The sequence below is a fragment of the Harpia harpyja genome, chromosome Z (genome assembly GCF_026419915.1).
Source record: "Harpia harpyja isolate bHarHar1 chromosome Z, bHarHar1 primary haplotype, whole genome shotgun sequence".
Taxonomy (NCBI): Eukaryota; Metazoa; Chordata; class Aves; order Accipitriformes; family Accipitridae; genus Harpia; species Harpia harpyja.
Genome location: NC_068969.1, coordinates 34,801,126 through 34,816,655, shown reverse-complemented (window position 1 = coordinate 34,816,655; position 15,530 = coordinate 34,801,126). Strand labels below are relative to the sequence as shown.

General features: G+C 37.5%; 1 protein-coding gene across 12 annotated transcripts in view; it reads right to left on the bottom strand.

The window, feature by feature from the left end:
* The window catches only part of SSBP2 (single stranded DNA binding protein 2), a 195,313-nt gene that overhangs the window by 137,994 nt on the left and 41,789 nt on the right, over positions 1 to 15,530 (bottom strand). For 11 of the 12 annotated variants that reach the window (XM_052776720.1, XM_052776711.1, XM_052776718.1 and 8 more), the window contains exons 2-4: positions 12,242 to 12,314; positions 7,410 to 7,471; positions 5,777 to 5,861 (exon numbers count right to left, since the gene is read on the bottom strand). Coding sequence is in view for 8 of the 12 variants with exons in the window: in XM_052776711.1 (XP_052632671.1) it covers positions 5,777 to 5,861; positions 7,410 to 7,471; positions 12,242 to 12,314 (220 nt within the window). In the remaining 4 variants the exon portion in view is untranslated. Of the gene's footprint in view, positions 1 to 5,776; positions 5,863 to 7,409; positions 7,472 to 12,241; positions 12,315 to 15,530 lie in introns of those variants that run through there. The other variant, XM_052776724.1, reaches the window with a different exon arrangement.

The following is a 15,530-nucleotide window of genomic DNA, read 5'->3' as shown; positions in this document are numbered from 1 at the left end:
CTGTACTTATTATGTCTTGCTCTTTCACACTTGGGGATGATGAGGAGCTTTTGTTTTGATTTTTGTTTTAAGCAGAAGGAGTTAACATGCATTCTCCACGGAAACAGACAACTGGAAAACAGAATTAGAATTCAATTTTAGGCACAAAACCTGGGAGGTCCTAGAAGCACAAGGCTGCCCTAGCTAGGCTGCCTGCAGAAGATCACAGTAGCAAGAGCTAGGGAAGGCAAGAAAACCAACAGGTAAAACAAGTTCTTCCCTCCCTGACATACAAAAGGCAGAGGAGGTGGTCCTGGATAGAGTGCCTGGAAAAGACTGTGACTGCTGCTAAGCATGAACTCAGACCACCTGGGGAATACAACAAGAAAATATATTTTCAAAAATTATCCTGAAACAGAATAAGCTTCCATGTGTTTAGATCAACAAAAATCTGCACCTACAAGACAGTTCTGTGTGGGTTTTAAAAATAAAAAAGGTAGTTTAATGAAACTAGAATAAAGCAGTCCTCACTGCAGAATACAGTTTCACTGTGCTATGGGAACATAAGACTTGAGATTTATGGTCACTTCCAACAAACATTTAATGATGCCTCCAGAGAACATCTTCTCACAGGCCTTTCAAAAAAGATGTAAAAATATTCATAACCCCTCAAATTCTGAGTACTGCTAATGGTAAATTAGGGGGTTTGGGCATTTAGGGCATTAGGCATTTAGGGCAGGCAAGTGCCTCTTAGTTCTGCTGAAGCAAGATGGGTCCAGAAAAGAAAGTGGTAATTTTTTTCCCCATAAAATATAGCAATAAATGCATAAACCCAGCTTGTTCTTATGAAAGACTCACAAAGAGATTGATCAGCCATCTCAAATGTCCAAACACTATGCCCAACAACTTCTAGAAAAATTTTATTTACATCACTATGACCTTTAAAAGGAATAATCTGGACAGAACTGATTATAGCATAGTCTTTAATATACCCTACAATCTTCATGTAAAGCTCCCTGTCATACAGCTCACTACTAAAATGTGCTAACAAGTCAGGTGGAAATGTGATACCAGCTGATGAGACTGTACAGTCTCTGGGGCAATGAATGTGTCTTTTTTCTTATCCCGTAAATTACCTGGCGTTCTTTGGGGAGCCATAAAAACAAACGAGAGACCCTTACTCATACCGAAAGTGATTTTTCAAAGACCTGTGGAGAAGACACTAATAAAACCTTACCTGGAAAATAATCCAAGATTTTACTATAGCTAGTTGTGAGAATTAACACAATTACCAATACCAACACCACATGGAAGAACTTCCATTGTAAGGAGGGTGAAAGAGGCACAGGAACTTCTGGACTGTAAAAAGATCTTAACTATTATGTACAGAAACCATCTTGTAAGAAAGGACTTTTCAGATACAACCCCTCCAAACCCAGGGTCCAAAGATGTGAACGAAGGGCCAAGCCTGAGGAAGAGGTGAATGGTCACTTGTGGCAGCCAGAAGTTTACTGGTAGGGGTGCTGCTAAAAATCCATATTCTCCAAGGAATCACAAGGTTTATGTTTTATTTCTCCTTTTGACCCAGTATGTTTTCAGCTTCTAAAGAACATGGAAAGAAGGCAGAAACTAGATGCACATTGGAACGCACTTCTCTCAACAGAAGATCTCAGTTCAAAACCCAGAGAAATGAGATCTTTACTAGAGAGATGAAGAGATCTCCTTAGGACACTGTGAAGAAAGAAAAACTGATTCTACAGTGAAGACTAAATTTTGTCTCAGAGCATCCATGTGAATGGTTTTTCACAAGACTTCAAAGCACAGAGTTTTCATCCAGAAAAAGTAATAGGTACCTGGAAAAGAAACATTGGGGCTTTTCTGCTTCAAAGAAGCTACTTCTACAGAAGCACCTACAATATTAATAGGCTAGGTGAGCGAGCACCAGTTTTATTTCCTGAGTTACCTGAAATGTAGACAATTTCTAATTCTAAGTCATTTACATTAAAACTGCAAGGCCAGAAACTATCTCCCTGATCCAGCACATGCACTTTCATGACATGCATCTGTCTTTTCAAGCTTAAAATGTTATATAAAGGTACCTAATGACTTCAGAACCTTGTTCACTCCGAAGAAAACATTTCCAATTGCAAATCTCAATAGAAAATAAAAATAGAATCCCTTTCAGGTAATATGGAGAAGCTGCAAATACTTAATCTCAAGATGAGCATAGGAAATCTTTTCAAAGCCAGAATAGGCCTTTGCTTTTCTATTTATTGGATTCTTAGTAAGATGAGCATTGTTAGTACTGTAAGCAGTTACAGCATCTACCTCGAGAGTCACTTCATGTTCCTGCTGTAGCTTGATAAAAATCAGAAGTTGTATTAGAACAATCCAAACACAATGAAATAGTACTTCCAAACCCTTTCTCTGCAGAACAGGGATGCTACCATAGAAAGAAACCTGTACACACATATATATCAGAAAATTTAAATCATAGTTACCTAAAAGGATTTGGTTTTACTGTTGTTTTACACAAATAGTCAAGAACAGCCTCAGTAGCATAGACTTCATAGGCACACACAGGTTAAGACTCAGTTTGCTTGGTTAGGCAGAGTTGATATTAGAGGAAACTCCACAGGCACTCTTTTTCAGGACAGCACTACAGAGTCCAAGAAAGATCCTGCCAGTCTTCTCACCCAAGTGTATTGCAGATGTACAGAAAGTCCAGTTGCAGATATTTAATTGTATTCAACGACAAGCAAAACACATGCTGAAATCCTATGGCAAAGTAAATAATGAAATAAACCTCAGCTCTCAAAAAAACATTGTCCGAGAGGGGCTGGCACAAGGGGGATTGAATCAAATGGCATTATTTTTGCAACTGCAGTTAAGATACTGTGAAACTTAAAGTAAACTTTAAAAACCCAACCCCCGTCAAACATTCTTCAACCTTTCTCCATAACATTCTTCAAACTTTCCCTCTTCACAAAAGCAAAGACAGACAAGATACTGGTTCAGCTAATACAGCCTACTTAGTGTTAAAGATGACACATCTGGTGTAACCAGACCACTCGCACCTTCAGCAGGAGTGATTTTTCTTAGGTCAAGGAGAACCCATACCTAATAAAAAATTCTGAATTGCTAGTATGAATTAATAAACAAGCCTTCTGTACTTTTTGTACTTAAAATTACAGTTTTCAGATATGAAAGTACAGCTACAAATGCTCTATTACTTGACCTGCAACGTGACAGCAGGGTTTGAATTTACCAGACCCATCAGCCTGATGGAGAAGCCAGAATGCAGCAGCCAGCTTTCTGATGGTCTTCACTGACGATGGAATTTTGACCCCTCTGGAGTCACTAGCAAAACACTACATGGGTCAGAATTTCACTTAATAAATGTTCATCTTCCTCTGCTGTGAAATATGCTTGGCCATATTTTATAACGATTTGTTGTGTTCTTTCATATAAGCACACAATACACTCATGAAATATTAAATACAAGTAAGAGTTCAAACGTATGCTCTTATCATGATGCAGACTGTCTTACTAAGCAAAAAGCACATGATGCTAAGGAATACCATGAGTCTTGCTAGATACTAGATGAGTTTATCTCAACTGTGACAAAATTAATGCAAAAGCTAGCTGTCACCCTGAGACATTAAGAGAGAACAGGTTTTAGAAATACCTGGTGAATTAATTTCTAAAATAAACCAATTTATTTCTAAAATAAACATTCATCCTATCTTAACACAGACTGATGTGCATATGGAAGCATGCCATTTTATTTTCCCATCAAAACAACTTTATATACATTATTTTGCTTCACCTACTCAAATTCTTAGTATACCTCAAAATTTAGATTCAATAGTGAACTTACTGATCAATGAAATTCTCATGAGTTTAAAGAATTGTGGACTCCACTCCTTTTTAGATTCTGAAGTACTTTTCCATTTAAGATTTCCTCTTGCTGATCATTTTGTTTCAGAATAACTTCACAACAACATTTACAGGTTTTAGATTTCTGGCTTTTGTTATACACATTGTATTTTGAGAGCACAATGTTCCCCACTGAAGTCAACTGTTGTACTGTGGATTCAGATCTCCACAAATTTAATTCACTAATGTCATTCCCTGCAGTCATAAACCATTCCTGTAAAACTATTTCTCCTTCAATGGGGAATTAAACCTTGCTTTAATAACAAGGATTCAAAACAAAAACTAAATATTGTATTTTTCCAGTAATTGTATCTTTAAAACAGAACAGGTAAAGAAGATTGCAGTAAGTGTACTTGCAAGAGTTACTTCATTTTTAATTTGAGGAATATGCTTTAGCAAGTCGGTTGACTTTAGCACCTCTGTGGATTGAAAACTTCCTTATAACTTTGTTCCTCTCTCTGACACATTTTTTCAGTAATTATGACTAAGTGATCAATGTAGCCTGGACATGACTGTGCAAATTGTCCAAGCTCCTTTACCAGTTAGCCTCATAACCCAACCACCAAGAACAGGGTATTAAAGTGGCATTGGTCTGTAAGTAAAATACACTGAACAGTTCTAACTGTGTTGATGGTGCATTTACAACGTAGAGTCATTGTTAACTACAAATAAGGCAAGATCACCATTAGTTCACATACTGTAGAACGCCAAGCCATTATCAGATTATGACAACAGAAAATGGAAAATGGTCACTTAGCTGATTCATTTCCATTTTTCCAAATTTGTGTTTGTAAGACGTTGGGCTGCGGCAGTCTAATTTTAATTTTATCTGTGGAAATATTTTCCTGCAGTAACTAGACAGAGTTTCTAAGACAGACCTGGAAAACACTCAAGGAAAAAGGTTTCAGGGTTGTATTGTGAGAGAGTTATACTCCTTCTTTAGACTACATCAATGGCCAAAGGAACAATAAACTCACGGTGGTCAGTCTCCTAAGGGTTTAGTCAGTGAAAATGAAATCACCAAATGGAGAAGAGCTGACATCGTAGAAGGAACTCAAATTCCATCCTAATTCTGGAATGTACTTCCACATTTCTGAAGAGCTCCATTTACATTATGAGAATGGAAGAAAACCAGAATGAAACTGTTGCAATGTTTTGGACCCTAGTTTCTAGAATATTGTTATTATTATTATTATTATTATTGTTGTTGTTGTTGTTGTTGTTATTGTTATTCCTTGCAAGCAAAACACCACCAAACCCCATGCTGTGTTTTGAACTAAATCTCAGAGGCATCAAAATTGGCATAATACTTTTGCCCTTTATTCCTCCCATTCTCTTGGACCAGATGATTTTGCATTTAACTTATTCTATTATGCTTAACTGCTTATTATGCTGATGAAAAATACCTACTTCAGGATACAAAAATACCTGAAGAATAATCCCACTTTAAGTCAGTATGGTCCTGGCAGAAGCCAGGGGATCAATTCCATCTACTGAATAGCCTTTTCTTTAGCACTGTGAGAGTACGGATATTTGGACAGGACATATCTGTGCTTCCATTTGCCCTGCAACTTTGTGACCAAGCTGATGTGTCTGTGGTGGGGAAGACAGAAGGATATTCTTCATTCTGCATTAACACATGGGACAGCACTTTGATCTCTGAGATGGCTTCCACGAATTATCCACATGGTGCTGGTAATCAAAAGTATTAGGAAGTCCTAATTCTAAGGCATCCCCAGAAAACAGAGTTACTTTTATATGACCGACACCTGCATTTTTGAGCCACTGTAGTGCAGAAATACTTCTAACATTTATTCATAGAATTAATGAAAGTGTGGTAAACACACACAAAACTTACATAGTCATGAAAGGCTTTTGCTTCACTTGAATGTTCACATGTTTCTCGTCTTTCTGGAGCAGCACAGTAGAGATCCCAAAATACACTGCAAGTTAAGAAGTTACAGAGATGGTGAGAAAATCATTGTAATACTCATGTAGTTTTTATGGTGTATGGACATCACACATGCATGTTCATATCTAGAAACAGACATATCACTTCCTCACCAAGGGATGAACACACTTACCTCAATGAAAGAGTGTAGCTTTTTAAAATATCTATGAGGAATCAAGTCTTGCTATCTGATTCTCTGAGGCAAGCAGTGCTGTATTCCTTTAATACCACTGTGGTATAGACCAACAAGCTAGTCTAATACACAAGGTTTAAGGGTATAAAGCGTATTACTGAAGCTCTGCATTTAAACTAAAGTTCCCAGAGAAACAGGTATATGGACAAGAGTAGGAAATAGATGGGTATGTTCTTGGGTTATAAACAGTGAAAGGAAATTATGGTACTCCCACCGGTCCTCCCCCCAGTCCCCTTCAAATAGAGTTACACACAAATCAGTTCTAACACAAAATTTCTGGAATGACATTATGTGTATGCTAGAACAATTAAAAGAATAAAATTTGTTAGAGTTTTACAGTGTTTCTTTATTGTTTTAGACTTAATACTCTGTAACTTAGTCCAGCACCGTAATCAGGAACTGCGGAAAATCTGAGCACTCTGCTGCAGATGATCAAAATTAAGGATAATACAGACATCAGAGATACAAGGGATACATTATTCTTGCCAGGCTTCCATCACATAGCTAAAACCTGTGAAAGAAAGGTCAATGAAGAATATGCCACCTTCCATGCAGCTGTACAAAATCACTTGGGTTTGAATGGGACCGCTTTAAAACTTGTAAATTCTTGTACTCCTGACAGTTGGACACATTCTCTGTAATTTTGTATTCTTTCAAACACAGGCATATCGGATATATTCAAATCATATGACAATTAATAAATACTATGGCTAAATAGCAGTGGACTATGAGCGCCATTTTATCCTTGAGAATTCTACATACACAGTACATATAAGCAAATGGTATCATGCATAAAAAATTACAAGTCAGCTCCATGTCTGCCAGTCTTCTGAGCTGAGAGAAACTGTGCAAATGCAGACACTGCAGCACCAAGCCCATGCTAACACATGCTGCCTCTCAAAAAGGCTGGTAGCTGGGATTCAGCTAATTACTTTCATATGCTACTCCCATGACTAGAATGTGTACTGTAGACTGAGGAAGCTCACATCTATACACAGAGTCTCTGTATATACTGTTTTTTTCAAATACAGTTATTTAGGATATGTAGAATGATCTCTTAAATGCACAATTTACTGGAAGGTCATGAAGAAAGAAATGCAGGCCACCTTCTTTCAAAGATGCTTTCTTATCAACACACTATGCAATATTTCTTTTCCTGTATCTAATATCTGTGTCTTTTTCTATATCTAATTTTGTGTTCTTTCACTCCTTTCACTCCAAGAAAATGGTTCTTGATCCTCACCTTCACATTCCTTTTACAATGTTCACCTGAATTTCTTGCCTCCAGCTGCTGGAACTAGCAATTGACATATTAAAAAATCAGAGGAAAATAAAATTGATACTTACCACCACCAGGAATGCAAGAATCCTGGGGGCTCCCCCAGTGTGATATTTTTTTCCCATCTTATCTAAACCAAAACAATAAAAAAGTAGTGTACATTTTTGTGATCATTGTGACTAAAAAGCATTACATAATTCATGCAGATCGCAAAAAGAGAAAGAAGATTTTGTAGTTATGAAAGGCTTCATAACAATCAACCTGGATGGCCAGATTACTTACTTTATTACACTTATAATAAGCTTTTCTTATTCTAGGAAAGCTTGGGGGGGGAGTGGGGGGGAGATTCTGGATACAATTTTATTAACAACGTATTTTGTATCATTCCACTGAGACATGCATTATTTTAAGGTCAAAAATGCCTGACCAGAAAAAAAAAAAAAAGTGTTAAAAAGTACCCTTGAAATGATCTAAAAGATTTCCCAATTTGCATTACAGAAAACATAAAAGACAGAACTAATGTTACTGATTCAGCAGATGGCAGTCTTCCCTCCGCATCCAAAGCCAGCCAGTGTTTTATAATCCTCAAGGAGTGCTTTACTCTTAGAGGTAATGTGGCAAATACAAGCAGCATCAGAGTTATAACCCAGTCTCCCACCACTCAGTGAAAATGTAAGCTAGTTTGGCTTGGTTTGTCTGTGCTGGCAACTTCTCCTAAACCGCTGTACTGGCTGTGACTTCTTTCCCACCTAGGTAGCCTGGTTTGTTTAACACTGTTTTCAAAGGAAATGCCGTTTAAGAACTCTTACCCTTGCCTTCACACTTTTCTTGTTGATCAGCAAACCCATTAGACAACAAAATACATGGTGACAGCGTTCTGTCTCTCTGCAACACTTCCCAAATGTTGTATCTTAACTATAATCACACAACCATTTTATTAATGCCATAGTCATTAGTTTGTCCTTAACTACAAAATTAAATAGTCTGGACTACAATAAAGCCCATGTAACTGCTTAAGGAGCTCTGTCGCAAAGAACTGGAGGTTCTGCAGAAATCCACACAACACTGTACAGAAGAACGTCTCATGTTAAAACTAGGTGGAAGCTAGGGCATTGCATGCACTCCAAATTCCTCCCATTACAACTAACTACACATAGCATTATTTCCTGTCCAATTTTGTTTAAAAAAAAATTGTTTAAACACAAACCATATTCTGCTCTAGAGACAGAAGTAAAGGCAGACAAAAAGAGGATTATTTTAATGAAATGCTTAAACAGCCTTAATATGAAAGGTATTTTAAGATATAGATAGATAGACAGATAGATATTAAAAAGTACATAAATGCTTACTATAAAAGGTAGATACAGTGTTCATACTGCCAGAGGCACTGGTAAAGCTGGCATTTTCCAAAAGAGACTAAAACTTTGATTTTCAACTCCAACTTGATTTCCACATCCAATTCTTAAGAAATTTAAACATATACAAGTTCTGTCAATAGCTTGCAGGAGAGTATGTAGTTTGTACACCTAAAAATGTTCTTTGCACTCAAAGTAACCACTGTAATTTTGATATATTATATGAATACAATTATTCAAAAATTATTTTACTATTCAAAAATTATTTTTAAAAGGTAACCTTCAGGCACTATCACTTCTGTTAGTAAAGGTGGCAGAATGAATGAACTGCATGGTGCTTAACCCCACCACCACCACGTAACAGTAGTTAATATACAAAAAGCATCTTTTAAAAAGCTCCTGCTTAAGTGCTGGTAGATAAAAATATTAATAAAAATGAAAAATATAAAGAAAAGCCAAAGCTACTACAAAGGTATTACGCACTCTTCAAATACACTCCTCTGAGGTGTGACTACTCCTCACGTGCACTGGGAATGGCTTGGAAGGACTTGTGTTAAATCATCAGGAATACACAGTACTTCTGAGAAGTTTCAAAAGCAACATAATGAAGGGATGCAATGAACAACCCAAACAAAAAATGGTTCCTTAAGTTGAAAAATCATTCAGTTAAGAGTAAAAACTATGTCTGCGTAGAAAGCCCTTGCTATGTCCAAGCAGTATTCATGCTCTTCAAAGCAGGGCTTGATGAGGAAATTACCCAATTCACAGGTCTTATGCTGGTCCTTTTTAATAGGACATATTTCATCTTGAGAAATTTATTCAGAAAAGGAGCCTGAAGGGAATGTGGAAGTTTGGGGCCTGTTTGAAGGGGTTTGTTCTGTTTTTCAAAAAATACATACTTCTGTCTGACATGGCAGATGTCAGTCTGTCTGATCCCAGAGACTTAAAGAGATTTATAAAGAATTATTAATTTTAGAAAAATGCCCACATTGTCAACTGTATTGATTAAGCTCATGGCCAGTGATTGATTACCTGGGAAATGCCCACCTTCCTGGTCCAGCCAGGCTAACGGAATTATTCCTCCAAGGCTAAAATCTAACTTTAAAAGACAGAAAATACGTAGAATAAGGATCAGCTCTTCAGGGAAAATGCAGCAGCTGGGACACCAAAGGAAAGATTCTGGAGCAGAGCAGCTTCCTTTGTTTCAAAAATGTGCGGACCCCATCTGAATAGCTCTAGTCAACCCTCATAAGCAATGATATGGTTTAGACGAAAGCTAGGTGTGCTAGCCCCTTGCCATTTTGCCAATTGTATGATGAATTGGTATGAAACAGCTGTTGAGTTACTCAACCCAGTACTTCATGCCACGTCTCCTGAAATGAAGTAAATTTGCAGACCAAGATACAACAGTTACAGCTAACAAACTGAAGTGGTCTCTGCTATTAAGAGATCCAGGAAAATGCTAGATGAGCTTGAGGTCCTGTGTTTTAGAGATGAAGGCAACAAAGCTGTCAAGGCTGTAGTCAGCAAGAACCACAAAGACAGTTCACCTTGTAACTGAAAGATCAGCAAAGGACTTCTAGACCTTACTGACTCATAGAATCATAGAATCACAGAACAGCTCAGGTTGGAAGGGACCTCAAAAGATCATCTAGTACAGTCTTCTATGGCAAAGGGAGCCTAGATGAGATTAGCTAGCACCCTGTCCAGTCGCGTCTTGAAAACCTCCAGTGATGGGGACTCTACCACGTCCCTGAGGAGGTTGTTCCAGCGAATGATTGTTCTTGCTGTAATTAAAAAAAAAAAAAAAAAGAAAAAAAAAATTCTTTCTCATATGAAGATGAAACCCCTCCCTGTGCAACCTGTACCCATTGCCCCTTGTCTTTTCCGTGTGACTTCATATGAAATGAGAGCTTCTATCCATTTTGTAGCCACCCTTTAAGTACTGGAACACTGTGATGAGGTCCCCCCAAGCCTTCTCTTCCCCAGAGAGTAAAGACTTAACTCCTTCAGTCTTTCCTCATACGCAGGCCTCCAGCCCTTTAACTTGTGGATCAGTTCTATGAAATTCAAACTAGACACAAAGCATTACAAAAATATAGGAATGCTTAGGACAACCATCTCTAAGTCATCTAGTAGCAAAGTGGATTCCACAATATCCAACTTAAATTTTCCTTTTCTTAATTTTGTTCCATTATTCTTAGCCATCTTCCCTGGTAGATCTTTAAGGAAGGGCTCTTAACCTTTGTCATTTATACATACATAGACACCACTAACTGTCTATAGTATAACTATAGTTATAACTATAACTGTCTGTAGTATAACTATACTGTCCAAGCTGTATAGCTCAGACAATCTATGCATGCTTACTTCTTTTACACCCCAACGTTCAGTTTTAGAGTTATTCTGAACTACTTAATCTTTAAGAAAATCCACCCAAACTATTCTGGCAGGTGCAGACTGCCAGGGCGGAGAGGGCATTCAGCCCAAACAGCCATGCTTTTTAAGGAGGGACCAAACCAATACAAACTTCCTCCTATGCCACCTGGGTGTGTCCTACACCTGAAGTACTCTCTCAACAAGCTCGCCGCAACAGGGTGGTTGCTTCTTAACAGCCATGAGCCAGACAAGGATGACAACACATGGAAAACTGTAACTTTTGTTAGATCATAAATTCACTAGAAGACTTTTTTGTGCTTCTCTCAACTGATGTTCTCTTGTTTTCATCCTGTATGCCAATACTCACTAATAAAAACAGCTGACTTGCATAGGGTACAGCGTCCTCACTTCTGCCCACTATACTACTATTATTATTATCTTAAATGTTCTCGTCAAAGAAAGATTAAAACCAATAATAAATCCAAAAGACCTCAATATGTTTGGCATACAGGTATTTTTGTATCCCAGAGTAAATGTAAAATGCTAAGGAGACATAATTTACTTCAATCTTCAGAAGATGTATACAAAGTCTTTGAAAGACTATGAAAAAAGTAACTATTGTGGAAAGGTAAAAATGCCATTAGCAGTTGAAAGTGTTTAAGAAACAAGACCTAAATGGGTGTAGTCATAATTGATTCACCAGATGAAAAGAAGTGGTTAGAAGTATGGTAAGAATACACAGACAGATCAGCAGTGCTTAAGAGAATGGGAATTGCAAGTGTATGACAGTAGGATGTGAAACACACGATCACTGTCTATTTTGGAAGGGTACATCATTCACAATTGGAGATATCAACAATAAGTTAGAAGGTCATCAAAAAAAGAGTACTGTTGATACGTTCTTTAACATGCACATTTATTAGAGAAAATAGCTTAATCTTTCCCCGATGTAGCAGCAAATCACAGAACAGGGCTAACAAAAAGAGTTATGCAAAGGCATGTTAAATGACATGGCAAACTGGCTTCCACAGAATCAGAAATCCATGCTGATCAATGCAAACAGATATTCAAGGTTGTCACCACTGTTTATTCTAGACCAACATGTATTTATTTCACTTGCACACACTGGAAAGTTGTGTAAGGAAAAAAAGGATAGGGAAACATACCTCTGATAAAAACGTCTGGGCTGATTTCTGTGCTCCTACATGGAGCAGATATTCATATACATACAGTGCTAATCTGAAAAATAAACAAAAAGGACAATATTTAGTGTTGTGCACTTGTTTGCTCCTCTTCTTTAGAAACAAAGGACTATCAGAAGTTTGCGATGCACTCTATTGCCTTTCACAAACCACTATACACTCAACATGTCAAATCTATTACCTATACCAGAATTTTTAAATTAGACATGTAGGTCAATCTGAGCAGAGGTCTTTAAATAGTAGTTAATTAAATATTATTAAACCCCCAAATTACTTAATGTCAACATTTTAAATGATATTTGGACAAGCCCAGGGAACTAACAACTGACCTACGGCTGCTCTGTATTTGCCCACTCTATACCATCTTTACTGTAAGTATGATATATTCATACAGCAACACCAATTTTTTTTCCAGATCAAATTTTTTTACATGTGGAATGTGTCAAGCTGTTAGCACACTTGAACAATAGCCTATGTTTATTCAAAGAACATGCAAACTTCAGGCTGCATCAGGAAAAGTAACACTAGCATCCATCCACAGCATGCAGTACAACCACATCTCTCAAGTGAAGCGCAAACAGATTTTTAGATTCATTCAAACTTGTGCATCTAGGAGGTCCGATGACAACAGAGCTACAAATGACTGTCACAGCTCCCAAAGGACCTTCCCCAAAAATGATCTTCAGGACCCAGGCACATTTCCAACTAAGTCCAAAGAGCTAGAACAAAGCTGCACGAAAAGGATTCATTCCCTGAATAACTACCCATCACAGCTTGGGCTGGGAAGCCCTGTTCAGTAGCCCAAGAACAGGGGAGCACTAACAACAACCAATTTCTACTGATAGAGGCTATGTAAACTAGATTTGAATTAGAAAACCAAAGAAGTAACACTTCCTATTCCTCAGCTGACCCTCCAGAGAGGCTCCTGTCTGTCTGCATGTTTCAAGTCTTTCAAAATGAAATCTTGTTTAAAAGAATGATTTAATAATAACGCTTGGAAATTGTCTATAAAACATTTCAGTCCGAGAAAAGAAAAGAAAGTCAGGCTGTGCGTGTTTTAAACTTGCTAATTTAACTGTTTTTAAGGAGTAAAATGTATTTGCATGCACTTCATGATACACCGCTATTCTTACTTGAAACATTTTACTATTCATATTAAAAAATATGTAGTTTAACTAAACAAAGTAGAGAGGAGGAGAATATCTATTTTCCTGTTGCTGTTCAAAATGTTACACAATATTAGATGCAAAACTGTCATCATGGCACTGACAGAGTAGTAATTATTGCAGTAACCTATTAAGTGGGAAATTTTAAAATCTAGGAGAGGCATTCCATTAAAACTGTTTTCACTAGTTGTTATACTTTGTACATGCAGCACACACAGTACTTTACTCTCCCTCTCCAACTTCAAAAGCAAAAATGTACTTTTGTCCTCACATTAAAAAAAAAACAAACTGATATTCAAGTATGTGACTGGTTTCTGTCTGAACCTTGAGAAGGGTTGTATCCACTTTTTAATTCCAGTATTTTACAAAACAGCTATTTATTAGTTTGTATTGTGCCATATCAACAAATACAGAGCTCAGTGTGCTAAGCAGAAAACACTTGGTCCTTCTAATAAAGCGCAGTATGATCGATCCAGTGCTCAACTGCAAAGCAGCTCAGAGAGGACACAGTGATATGGTTCTGTAAGTACTGTGGAGAAAGAGAGAGGATCACATACTCTCTAGCCTCTCATCCTGAAAACACAACTGCATCTGTCAAAAAAAAAAAAAAAAGTCACATGTTGTTGACTTAATTCTTCCCAGTTCAACTATCATTCAATTTTTAAGCAATAAATGGTTGTAGACAAAATCTAAGAAAGACGTAAAAGGCAGAGAGGAAGCACTTTCTACAACAGCCAAGATGACTCGAACACCCAGTAGCACTTTAAAGCAACTCATTTGTCTTCCGAGATTCCCTTTTTTGTTCTTACCAAAACATGAAACCTGCAGTCCAGATAAAAGGACTTGTGTGATCATATCCTTTCTACCCCAAAAAGGAAAGCAAAACAGCACAAAACCCAGGCGTTTATTGCAGGTGCACCACCTTCATAAGTCCGCCATCTGATGAAAGCTTTAGCAAATACTGCACCACGATACCCAGATTGACAGTGCAATACTTTAATATCAAGACAGATTTGTGAGTCTCATCTCAGGACTCCTGGAGTCTACCTGCAAAACACGCACACGCAGCCGTGCTCCAGCACAAGTCAACATTGCTACCCTGTGCCCACCTTTGTTGGTCAAAAAAATCCAAGATATTTCAACACTGCAAAAAAGACAACCCTAAAACTTTGACTTAAACACATGGAATGTGCTAATTAAGCGTAATTAAAACTATAACAACATCTGCAACTCTTTGACATGCATTATTACATCTTGGTCTAAATGTACCAGCAGTGAAATGGTGCAACAACCATGTTTATGAAGTGTGGGGGTAAACATGGCAGATTTCAGGAAAAGAATAAATATTCCAGGTTTTAGGCTTCCAAGCTGATCCACCTGTGGTAAATTAAGAGTGCGACCATGCTGGCAAGGGGACTGCCTGCCTCCTGTGACAGGAAAGCCAGGACCACCTTCCACAAACAGATGTGAGACAGAAAGCACAACACAAAATAACCTGATTGGGTCTTATTAGATCTAAATCGCTGGTCCATCCCTAGTTATTATGCTGTCAGGAAGTCTTCACAGAAGTTAACAACGTTATAGCTTCATTCAGAAATAAATGCATTTACCACAGAGATCAAAAGAAAGATACTAACGTTTGCCTGCGTTAGTTGCAGCAAAAGGATCAATGGAAACTGATGCTCTGAGGAAAGACAGCAAAGTAACCCAAAAAAGATGGAACACTCTGTAACAAGGAGGATTAGCAGATATACAAACTTTAACTATAGCATAAGACCAGAATAAGATAAAAATTAGGCTACAGTCCAAGTGTGTAAAATCAACAAATGAATCAATTATTTAACATGTCAGCAGAAGACTAAGAAAATAACAGTGAGGTGGTCTTCAACACCAAAGGACTTGGGTTTGAAGTGGCATTTTAAAAGACAGTTTTTACTCATTAAACTGGTGTGAGAAACTGTGTAAAAGCAGCAAGGAGACATATGTTAGATTTTCACATTTGCATACTTGTTGACATCCCATGAGTAATCTGAGGAAAAAATATTTCCAATCAATTTATGACAACGCTGCAGTAATTTTTGTTAAAG